Raw genomic sequence first — 12,202 nt, forward strand, 5'->3', positions numbered from 1 at the left:
ATCACACCACCAGAAAGAGGTTTAATAATTGCTTTAATTTGCCCATCACCTCACAGTGCTACAGGGTGATTCCCTTTTACAGAACAGTAATCAACTGTTAATCTCATTATTGCCTGTAGCGTCATAATCAGAGAGTAAGACATCTTCCAGAAGAGAATTAAGGACAATAAATACATCTCAATATTAGGTTTTAAAAAACAGCATCTAAAAGAAATGATTTATGAAAACACCATTTCACACTACATATGCATCTGGCTAAAACCGTTCAGTCATTGAAAATGCACAGGCAATGCGATACAATCAAAAGAAATGGAAGACATTATTGATCAGAGATGATGATGATGATGATGATAAACAGATCTATGTACAAACACTGACTTGCGTCTCTAAATTCAAGTTTTAACGACTGTGGCGTATATATATATGTTGTGATGTTTAAAAAATATTCTACACCAGATTTGCCGACTGAAATATCCTTGTGCTGAACGTAAGAGAACATGATCTGTCTTAATGGCAGTAGTTAAGTTCCCACACACACAAAAACAAGGAAATTTGCTTATTGCTGTCACTCGGTGCAGCTGTTCCACATTAAATCTCATTTATTGAGTCCTTACACCTCTCAACGTTTCATCTCAGTATAAAAGACGTCGTTATCTACAGCATTGCTTCTTTAAAAAAAAAAAAGTACAATAAAAATATCCAGATAATAAAATCACCATAAATCATTTGCTTCATAGTAAATACATTAAACGCAATCACATTGAAAGTATCCGCCCTGTTATGGATTGTCATTTACGAATGAAAAAACAGATTTGGAGTTCACAAAAGGGCAGAGGGAATTTAGTCAAGAGGCATCCAGCGCGGTACCCGCTCTTCCCGTCACGTGTCTTTAAGATTGCCGTTGACATCCGTTACATACTGCATAGAGAAATGCTTCACTCAAACACAGAGTGCCTGGCACCTACAGTCCATTATAAGAGGTAGAACTAGAAAATCATATTCATTGTATTCATGAGTGTTTCCCACTTTAAGTGTCTTGTTAAGAACAAGGAAAAAAATTGTCTTTAAAACTGCAGTTTCCCTTATTGGGATAAATAGTTACGGCCACCATTGTGGTTTAGTAATAATATACGCTTAAATACACTTCTAAAAGACTAAAGGTTTGAGTTTTCGGAGAAGAAAAAAAACATACTAAAACTATGGAAGCCTGTTTACGCAATTGAAAAATAAATATGGTAATTCAATTCTGAATTTGTTCTTGCAATTCTGTTTAAATCTCACAATTCTGACTTTTTTTTCTCAAATTTGTTAGAATTCTGAGAATAACAGTCGGAATTATGAGCTATATATATATATATATATAAAAAAAAGAATTGAGAAATAAGTAACAATTACCATTTGTATTTTTTTATTCTGTGGCCTCCATAGAAAAGTGAATTTGTTCATTGGTATTTTTAGAAAATTTGATCTAATGTGCTCATTTGAATGAAGTGCAGTACTTTAGCAAAAAGAAAACTCAAACTTAAATTTTTGTTTTAAACATGATTTTTTTCTACGCTATTAAGACTGATTATGACGTCATTCTGACATGCTTTCTGTTTAATAAAATATGGTTATAAAAGTTAAAAAATGATTGGAAAAAAATCAGTCTGGACCCAGAACCTAAAAATAAATCGTTAGAAAAAAAACACTTTTTTCAACTTTCCAACAGTAATGCTACCAAAACGTCAGAAGGACATACTGAGGAGCTCAAAAATTAAATAAAGTTTTAAAAACTCTTTGGTAAAGAGTTTGTGTTTGTGCAGCTATTGGTTGTAGTGTCGAAATGACATGTGTCTTTTTTGGACTTTAAAAAGAAACATTCCTGTTTAGCTGATTGACCAAACCATCATCTGGACCTAAAAGTGTGTGTGAGAAAGTGTTTTCAGGAGTGCTTAAAGAGACGTTTCGGAGGCTGGAGTTTTCCAGAAGAATTTGTTGTTGTCGGGGTCCAAATCGATTCTAATCTGAGGCACAGTTTTCTTAAAGGGGTTTAAATCCTGACTAGGAGAAAGCGAAAGAGAGAGCTGTTAGATATGATTACAAAAACACACAGCATTATAATGCTAACTGATTGGTCTGCCAATGCATTACAGTGATTTTACCAAAATTAAGACTAAAATTAGCATGGTAGTGCTGGTTCCATCAGCTTAACCAGCACTAACAACCATAAACCAGCCTGAGCCAGCATTGAATTCATGTTGATCTAAGCTGGATAATTATAGACATGCATGTGCACACAAGCTCACACACACACACACACCCCCACAGATTTACCTTGACACAGTCTTGGAAAGGAAAAAGTGCTTTCCATCAGTAGGGAGTGAGGAAGGACATGGGCTTTCCTATGAGAAACAAACACATGTGCTGTTAATATACATACATACACATGGCAGATTGTCAAATCATAGAGGGTTAACAGAAGAGCTGAAAAGAAGAGTTGATTGGTTAGTGGTTAGAATTAAACAGAAGAGGAAATGCAGAGATAAAACCCATCAGGTTAAAGTCAACATTTGCAACCCATGATGTGACACTTGCGAATGAAACAGGATATTAAATGAAAACGATGATTCAGTGTTTTCTTGAGATTAAAACATCATTTTGTGATCTTGGAGTTATTAATGTTTTTCAAAGAATCTCTTCTGCTCACCAAGGCTGCATTTATTAGATCAAAAATAAAGTAAAACCAGTAATATCGTGAAATATTATTATAATTTAAAATAACTGTTTTCTATTTGAATACATGTAACGAATTTTCAGCATCATTTCTCCAGTCTTCAGTGATCCCTCAGAAATCATTCTAATATGCTGATTTGCTGCTCAACAAACATTTATTAATATTATCAATGGTGAAAACAGTTGTGCTGCTTCATATTTCTGTGGAAACTAATTAAAAAAAAATTGGATTCTTTGATAAATAGAAAGTTCAAAAGAACAGCATTTATTCATAATAGAACTCTTTTGAGGACTAAAAATATTAATTTTGTAAAATAAATTGCTATTGAAGGGCTGTCTGAAGGTTGTGAATAGGAATAGTTTTTAAACAATGTGCATTGTTTCTCCCACAATAATTAACAAAAAGGAACGTCAGTGCAACCGTTATGGACCTGAAATCATTAATCGTTAAATTCCACATAATTCCCATCCCTACAGAGCAAAATAAATCCAGGTGCTTGGAGAGATTGAGAAATAAGTGCAAAAAGTGAATTGGTTTTAAAGGTGGATCAAGTTATTTCGCCAAAAGACAAACATTTGCAATGAATCACGCATGAAAAGACCAGGAACATGTATTAGGAAAGTAAATAGGGTCCATTTTGACTGCATGTTGACTTTATTAATACATACAGTACGCACAGTGATTAATTGTGTGTTATCTGTTACTGATCCACACAGACCAGGAAACCAAGCAACAGCATAAACAAAGAGAAAGACGGGATTCAGAGATGTTTTCTGGAGGAGCGCGTGAGGAAAGCTGGAAGAGGGGAGGGAGAGGCCATTATTAAAGTTGTTAGTAAGAGGACAGAGTGACGGCTGGAGCCCCTGCGTGAGGTGGAGGGAGACCCTGTGTGTTTACTCACGGTCTGAGGGCTTCTCCCCCAGCACTGGCTCCTGTTCCATGGCCTCCATGGAGATCTTTATGCTGGGAATGTTCTCACTGGCTGGAAAATCCGACTGTAAACGCAGGGGTGGGACATTCTTACCACTGCAGCTTTACTGAAGCACTTGTTTCTAACACAGAGAGAGACTCACGTCGTTCATGTCGCTGTCAATGCTCCCTTTCTTTTTCTTCTTCTTTTTCTCGTCCTCTTTCTTCTTCTTGTCTTTCTCAGGCATGATGTCATCCAGGTAACTGAGATCGTGCTGCGAGAACACATAATCCATGGCTTTTCTCACCGCGACCAACGCAAGAATCTGGAAAAGAACAGAAAGCGATCTCAGATGTGTGAAGATTAACCCTGTATAGACTGCCATGTGAAATAATAGTCTGAAATGTATTCATTTATTTCGTTTTGGAAATGGAACCGTTTATAGAACCTTTAATAAGATAAAATAAGAGATTGTTATATTTGATCAGGCTCATATTGTATAATATAGTAAGTAATAAGGTGCTCTTTTCTGTTAAAGAAAAAGCAGCTCAGTTTTATTCAGAGGCCCAAACTGAGCAAAAATATGCAATTTGATGCAGTTAAATAGTTACGGCCACCATTGTGGTTTAGTAATAATATACGCTTAAATACACTTCTAAAAGACTAAAGGTTTGAGTTTTCGGAGAAGAAAAAAAACATACTAAAACTATGGAAGCCTGTTTACGCAATTGAAAAATAAATATGGTAATTCAATTCTGAATTTGTTCTTGCAATTCTGTTTAAATCTCACAATTCTGACTTTTTTTTCTCAAATTTGTTAGAATTCTGAGAATAACAGTCGGAATTATGAGCTATATATATATATATATATAAAAAAAAGAATTGAGAAATAAGTAACAATTACCATTTGTATTTTTTTATTCTGTGGCCTCCATAGAAAAGTGAATTTGTTCATTGGTATTTTTAGAAAATTTGATCTAATGTGCTCATTTGAATGAAGTGCAGTACTTTAGCAAAAAGAAAACTCAAACTTAAATTTTTGTTTTAAACATGATTTTTTTCTACGCTATTAAGACTGATTATGACGTCATTCTGACATGCTTTCTGTTTAATAAAATATGGTTATAAAAGTTAAAAAATGATTGGAAAAAAATCAGTCTGGACCCAGAACCTAAAAATAAATCGTTAGAAAAAAAAATCATATTTCTATGGAAACTAATAAAAAAAAATTGGATTCTTTGATAAATAGAAAGTTCAAAAGAACAGCATTTATTCATAATAGAACTCTTTTGAGGACTAAAAATATTAATTTTGTAAAATAAATTGCTATTGAAGGGCTGTCTGAAGGTTGTGAATAGGAATAGTTTTTAAACAATGTGCATTGTTTCTCCCACAATAATTAACAAAAAGGAACGTCAGTGCAACCGTTATGGACCTGAAATCATTAATCGTTAAATTCCACATAATTCCCATCCCTACAGAGCAAAATAAATCCAGGTGCTTGGAGAGATTGAGAAATAAGTGCAAAAAGTGAATTGGTTTTACGTCAGAAGGACATACTGAGGAGCTCAAAAATTAAATAAAGTTTTAAAAACTCTTTGGTAAAGAGTTTGTGTTTGTGCAGCTATTGGTTGTAGTGTCGAAATGACATGTGTCTTTTTTGGACTTTAAAAAGAAACATTCCTGTTTAGCTGATTGACCAAACCATCATCTGGACCTAAAAGTGTGTGTGAGAAAGTGTTTTCAGGAGTGCTTAAAGAGACGTTTCGGAGGCTGGAGTTTTCCAGAAGAATTTGTTGTTGTCGGGGTCCAAATCGATTCTAATCTGAGGCACAGTTTTCTTAAAGGGGTTTAAATCCTGACTAGGAGAAAGCGAAAGAGAGAGCTGTTAGATATGATTACAAAAACACACAGCATTATAAAGCTAACTGATTGGTCTGCCAATGCATTACAGTGATTTTACCAAAATTAAGACTAAAATTAGCATGGTAGTGCTGGTTCCATCAGCTTAACCAGCACTAACAACCATAAACCAGCCTGAGCCAGCATTGAATTCATGTTGATCTAAGCTGGATAATTATAGACATGCATGTGCACACAAGCTCACACACACACACACACCCCCACAGATTTACCTTGACACAGTCTTGGAAAGGAAAAAGTGCTTTCCATCAGTAGGGAGTGAGGAAGGACATGGGCTTTCCTATGAGAAACAAACACATGTGCTGTTAATATACATACATACACATGGCAGATTGTCAAATCATAGAGGGTTAACAGAAGAGCTGAAAAGAAGAGTTGATTGGTTAGTGGTTAGAATTAAACAGAAGAGGAAATGCAGAGATAAAACCCATCAGGTTAAAGTCAACATTTGCAACCCATGATGTGACACTTGCGAATGAAACAGGATATTAAATGAAAACGATGATTCAGTGTTTTCTTGAGATTAAAACATCATTTTGTGATCTTGGAGTTATTAATGTTTTTCAAAGAATCTCTTCTGCTCACCAAGGCTGCATTTATTAGATCAAAAATAAAGTAAAACCAGTAATATCGTGAAATATTATTATAATTTAAAATAACTGTTTTCTATTTGAATACATGTAACGAATTTTCAGCATCATTTCTCCAGTCTTCAGTGATCCCTCAGAAATCATTCTAATATGCTGATTTGCTGCTCAACAAACATTTATTAATATTATCAATGGTGAAAACAGTTGTGCTGCTTCATATTTCTGTGGAAACTAATTAAAAAAAAATTGGATTCTTTGATAAATAGAAAGTTCAAAAGAACAGCATTTATTCATAATAGAACTCTTTTGAGGACTAAAAATATTAATTTTGTAAAATAAATTGCTATTGAAGGGCTGTCTGAAGGTTGTGAATAGGAATAGTTTTTAAACAATGTGCATTGTTTCTCCCACAATAATTAACAAAAAGGAACGTCAGTGCAACCGTTATGGACCTGAAATCATTAATCGTTAAATTCCACATAATTCCCATCCCTACAGAGCAAAATAAATCCAGGTGCTTGGAGAGATTGAGAAATAAGTGCAAAAAGTGAATTGGTTTTAAAGGTGGATCAAGTTATTTCGCCAAAAGACAAACATTTGCAATGAATCACGCATGAAAAGACCAGGAACATGTATTAGGAAAGTAAATAGGGTCCATTTTGACTGCATGTTGACTTTATTAATACATACAGTACGCACAGTGATTAATTGTGTGTTATCTGTTACTGATCCACACAGACCAGGAAACCAAGCAACAGCATAAACAAAGAGAAAGACGGGATTCAGAGATGTTTTCTGGAGGAGCGCGTGAGGAAAGCTGGAAGAGGGGAGGGAGAGGCCATTATTAAAGTTGTTAGTAAGAGGACAGAGTGACGGCTGGAGCCCCTGCGTGAGGTGGAGGGAGACCCTGTGTGTTTACTCACGGTCTGAGGGCTTCTCCCCCAGCACTGGCTCCTGTTCCATGGCCTCCATGGAGATCTTTATGCTGGGAATGTTCTCACTGGCTGGAAAATCCGACTGTAAACGCAGGGGTGGGACATTCTTACCACTGCAGCTTTACTGAAGCACTTGTTTCTAACACAGAGAGAGACTCACGTCGTTCATGTCGCTGTCAATGCTCCCTTTCTTTTTCTTCTTCTTTTTCTCGTCCTCTTTCTTCTTCTTGTCTTTCTCAGGCATGATGTCATCCAGGTAACTGAGATCGTGCTGCGAGAACACATAATCCATGGCTTTTCTCACCGCGACCAACGCAAGAATCTGGAAAAGAACAGAAAGCGATCTCAGATGTGTGAAGATTAACCCTGTATAGACTGCCATGTGAAATAATAGTCTGAAATGTATTTATTTATTTCGTTTTGGAAATGGAACCGTTTATAGAACCTTTAATAAGATAAAATAAGAGATTGTTATATTTGATAAATCAGGCTCATATTGTATAATATAGTAAGTAATAAGGTGCTCTTTTCTGTTAAAGAAAAAGCAGCTCAGTTTTATTCAGAGGCCCAAACTGAGCAAAAATATGCAATTTGATGCAGTTTCTGACATTTATGTGGTCAAAAAGAAAGATGAAATTCTGATAGAAGTCAATGAGATCTTTATAACAGTATAAAGTATTACGCTACATACATAAAATGCATATAAATATCAGTTTTCACTCTTTATGTTCCAATAATGTCTTAGTAAGATGATATTTAAATGCTTAGTTTTAGGATCAAAACATATAATGCAATGCAATGCAATGATGATTGAGAAAAGACCAAATAAACGGTTCTCAAAAGCCTGATGATTATATTTGCGACTCGTGATTTTTCTAAAAAAGTTGACTTCAGCACCCACAGCAGAGCCAAACACAGCACCTGTGACAGACACACACATTCATCATGCATATACAGCACTAAAGCTATAGATCTGAGCCCTGTAGGAGGCTGAGCATGTGAGCACACACACACACACACACACACACCTGTATGAAGGTGAACAAGTGAACTCGTCTGAGCGGTACGTGTCTCAGGTAGATCAGATCTGGTTGGTGTTTTGCAGGCATCAACAAGAGCTGGAGACGATCCATAAACTACAGACACACAAAAAGATTTATTCATAGTTTATTCAGAGGCAGATATCCTCACAAAAAATTAAAAAAAAATAAAAATATTTAGAAAATTAAATATAAAATTAACTATCTAATTTTATATTAAAATGAATAAATACAATTATTATATTATTATTTCATTTTAATATAATATTTTCTATTTAACAATTTAAAATGTAATAATAAATATACAAGTAAATAAAAACATTCTGTATATAATATAATGAAATATGTATATATAAAAATTAGACTATTTAAAATTATCTTATTTAAATATATAATATGCAATATGTATTCTATTAAAAAAGTGTATAAAAATATCCCATATATATATATATATTCTATTTAAATTCTATTTGTGTTTCTATATTTTATTTAACAAAATAAAAATACTTTAAATAATCTTATAAAAATATATAATATATATGTATTCTACTTTAAAAATAAAATGTAATATTTTTGTATATTTATTATATACAAAATACATTTAAAAAATCCAGTTGTCACAAAAATGTAAAATAAATTACAAAATAAATAATATTGACTAATATATATAATAATATATAATATTTACATCATAAAAAAATATAGATTATTTCTGTAAAAGGGTTGGGATGGCTTATGCATCAAGGTTTAACAGCAAGCACCATTATTTAAACACATTCTGATGCACAAATCTGTCCTGAAGTGCTCTAGGTTTATCCAGGCATTTTACACCGTGACAATCCTGCATACGCCTGATTTATCCCGACTTTCCTGAACTCAGATCATGTTCTGGAATCGGTCGGGTTCCCAGGCTCCAGCGGAGATCAGGTAGTCAGGAAGATTAGGGTCTCTTTCTGCCAAACAGTAACATGACACTCGCTGAGCTGCATGAACTCACCTGGACGCCATTGAGAGACGCAACACCCATGTAGAGGAACACACCGTACAGCACGGGCATAGGGATGAACTGCAGGGATCAAACCAAACACACTGTATTACAGTATTATATAAATAATACCGCTTCAGTTTGTCTTCAAACACACAGAGCAATACTGTACACACATACAGAATCAAAGGTTACGCAAAGACAAAAGCAGTATCTACCAAACACACCCCAAATCCAACCTTGTCAACATAATATGCTCCAAAGGAGGAGATTTGAGCAATGCAAACAGCTTATAATGAAAAAGAATTTGTGTTATTGACAGAAAGCACACAGAAATGAAAGCCTCTACATCCTGGTATGAGATTTTTCCCACTCACAGGTCAATATCCTTTACCAAACTGTGATGTTTGCAAAGTAAATCTCCAGTGGGGGGCAGTAACTGCACTAACCACTGAAAAAGGTGGACATCACAATTATATCATGGTGTCTTGGAGGTACCAACCTACAGAAAAAAGTACTGTGCCAGTACCATGGTACAGTGATAGTAATACCACAATAAAGATAATATTTATAAAGAATTGATAAATGTCTAAATATTTATAAATAATGCACATTATAAATGTTTATATATTTAATATATCTAATGTATGTATTTGTAAACATTAAATATATAAATATATCAATATTTAGACATATATTTATTTATAAATATTTAGATATTTATAAATTAATTGATTAAATAATTCACATTTATTAAATATGATCTTTATTGTGATAATATTTATAAATAATGCACATTATAAATGTTTATATAAATGCTGCTCCATTTTTAAACATTTTCAAAAATCATGTTTTTTTATTATGTTATCATGTTTTTATTGCTTTTTATTGTGTTACGTTAGCTGTATTTTTTTATTACTTGTTAATCTAATCAAAATAACCCAACTGCAGTTTGATTGAGATTAATTGGAATGCACAATGAAAAAACATGATTTTTGAAAATTGTTAACAGCTGAGTTTTTTTTAACCTTTTTTTCCATAAATTAATTTAAGAAATCAAGTTTAATGGAGTTGTGGATACAGGGATAAATAAATATAAGCCTATTTAATTCACTTAAGAAAAATAACTAGAATTGCTTAAAATACCCTAAGAAATATTTTGTAGACACAACTGATATTTTCTAAAATACTCTTCTGTTTACATCACAGATATGAATTATGATCCTGCTATTTGACAAGCCAGAGTCATGAGTCATTCATATTTGTGGTCTGTTTTCCCAGAAGAGAAAGAATCGGATAAATATGTTTATGTGCTAAAAAAAGCATATTTTGTCAACTCTTAGTAGGATACATGAACTCAAAGCAAACACATGCATTAAACACTATAAACCTTTTTAACATTCGGTCTTCTTCTCCTGGAGAAAGATCAGTTTTAGTATGCAAAAAGACAGTATGGAGTGAGTTTAATCGATATGAATGTTCAAACCTTCAGAATGGGGGCCATGAGGACCGACAGACCCGTCAAAATAAACACCATTGTTCCTGTGACTCTCTGCTCCCTGCATGAGCAACAATCAACAAAACAAGCATGAGCCACACTCATGTGAACTCATTCAAAACACACGTGACAATACAGCAACACATGACTAGTCAGATCGTTGATTTTAGATATTCAGTCATTTTGAAATTATTAGCATTAAGTCTGCTTGAGCAATAAAAATGTCCTCCTAATGTTAGCCTCATCAATGCATAATAAACGTTGATGGATAATAAACTACTTCTGCTTTTCATTTTATTAACGCGTTTTGGGTAAATACTGTGCAAAATAGGTGTTTATGTGATGTCATTAAATTGTATATACATTGGCATTATATTTACATTTACACCAGTGTTATTTTATTATCTCTGAAACACTATTATCATTTTAGATTTCATTTTTATATTTGCTGGTTTCACTAAGTTTAGTTAAAGTTTTAGTCCTTTTTTTGTCATTTTGATGTTTTTTTTTTAAATATGTCTATATAGTTACTAATATTTTTATTATTATTATTAGTTTTAGTTATTTTGGTAACTTTACAATAAGGTCTCATTTGTTAGCATTAGTTAATGCATTAACTAATGAACATTTTTTACAGCATTTATTAACCTTTGTTTATGTTAGCTAACAAAAATGTTCATATGAATTCAGAGTACATTAACTATTGTTAACAGAAAGCTTTTTATTTCTATAATGTACCAGTAAATGTTGAACTTAACATTAACTAAGATTAATAAATCCTATATAGGTATTGTTCATGTTACCTAATATAATAAATTGATGTTCACAAATGAAACCTTATTGTAAAGTGCTACTGTTATTTTAGTATATTATAATCTATATCATCCACATTCTATGTAGATATTGAAATCAGGCATATAAAAATCCATACAGGTCAACTTTTCCACATTATGCTGGTTGTTGATGGTCTATTTATTGACATTATGCTGCATAGCCCCGCCCACAGTGAGATCTCGTTGGTCAAAAATGCTGTTCCATATAACGGCATATTAAACTTGTTTAATTGGTTGTGACTGGTTGTCTTTTAGTGAGGATGGACAAACCTCTTGATGCTGTAATCAAGTTTTCCTAGTTAAAATACAGTGTGGAGTGACTTAAAGGGTTAGTTCACCCAAAAATGAAAATTAGGCTGTGTTTTACTCACCCCCGATGCATCCTAGGTGTATATGACTTTCTTCTTTCAGACGAATCCAGTCGGAGTTATATTAAAAATAGTCTTTGATCTTTCAAGCTCTATCGTTGCACTCAGCGGGTGTTGCATTGCTTCAGTCCAAAAGACGTGAAATATATAGCACCTTTCCACAAAAACAAGTGGCCTCCTGTAGCGAATTGATGCGTTTTTGTAAGAAAAATATCCATATTCAAAATGTAATAATCACTTTAATCTAGCTTGCGCCAACAGTTGTACACAGAAGCAGTTCCGGGGGAATGACGTATGAGGTCAGCGTTGCGCATGCACCGGTGCGTCTCGTGAAAACCAACGTTTGTTTACAGGATCAAAAGAAGCAAAGTTTCCTTACTTTAGCAAAGGAAAACAAGTCTCCT

General features: G+C 33.6%; 2 protein-coding genes across 2 annotated transcripts in view; both read right to left on the reverse strand.

Annotated features, from left to right (window-relative positions):
• Positions 1–1,810: 1,810 nt before the first annotated feature.
• LOC107585391 (electrogenic sodium bicarbonate cotransporter 1-like) lies at positions 1,811–3,970 on the reverse strand. Its single transcript, XM_016272402.1, has 4 exons — positions 3,790–3,970; positions 3,618–3,711; positions 2,317–2,384; positions 1,811–2,043 (listed from the first exon to the last, which is right to left on the reverse strand). The coding sequence occupies exons 1-3, from the start codon at positions 3,919–3,921 to the stop codon at positions 2,353–2,355; spliced, it is 258 nt and encodes an 85-aa protein (XP_016127888.1). The 5' UTR covers positions 3,922–3,970; the 3' UTR covers positions 1,811–2,043; positions 2,317–2,352.
• A 1,285-nt stretch (positions 3,971–5,255) lies between these two features.
• The window catches only part of LOC107585434 (electrogenic sodium bicarbonate cotransporter 1-like), a 61,030-nt gene continuing 54,083 nt past the window's right edge, over positions 5,256–12,202 (reverse strand). Inside the window, exons 19-25 of the mRNA XM_016272452.1 lie at positions 10,586–10,658; positions 9,112–9,180; positions 8,103–8,210; positions 7,906–7,995; positions 7,235–7,396; positions 5,762–5,829; positions 5,256–5,488 (exon numbers count right to left, since the gene is read on the reverse strand). Of these exons, the coding sequence (XP_016127938.1) occupies positions 5,380–5,488; positions 5,762–5,829; positions 7,235–7,396; positions 7,906–7,995; positions 8,103–8,210; positions 9,112–9,180; positions 10,586–10,658 (679 nt within the window). The 3' untranslated portion in view covers positions 5,256–5,379. The remainder of the gene's footprint in view (positions 5,489–5,761; positions 5,830–7,234; positions 7,397–7,905; positions 7,996–8,102; positions 8,211–9,111; positions 9,181–10,585; positions 10,659–12,202) is intronic.

The sequence above is a fragment of the Sinocyclocheilus grahami genome, unplaced genomic scaffold (genome assembly GCF_001515645.1).
Source record: "Sinocyclocheilus grahami isolate Dianchi unplaced genomic scaffold, SAMN03320097.WGS_v1.1 scaffold70.1, whole genome shotgun sequence".
Lineage (NCBI taxonomy): Eukaryota > Metazoa > Chordata > Actinopteri > Cypriniformes > Cyprinidae > Sinocyclocheilus > Sinocyclocheilus grahami.

What these genes read in the sequence shown, in the direction of transcription:
- LOC107585391 (XM_016272402.1), bottom strand. Translation starts at nt 3,921, where the DNA reads ATGGATTATGTGTTCTCGCAGCACGATCTCAGTTACCTGGATGACATC. An exon ending in TTGACAGCGACATGAACGAC is followed by an intron (nt 3,712 to 3,789) that starts GTGAGTCTCTCT and finishes CTGCGTTTACAG; the next exon opens with TCGGATTTTCCAGCCAGTGA. An exon ending in GGGGGAGAAGCCCTCAGACC is followed by an intron (nt 2,385 to 3,617) that starts GTGAGTAAACAC and finishes TGTTTCTCATAG; the next exon opens with GAAAGCCCATGTCCTTCCTC.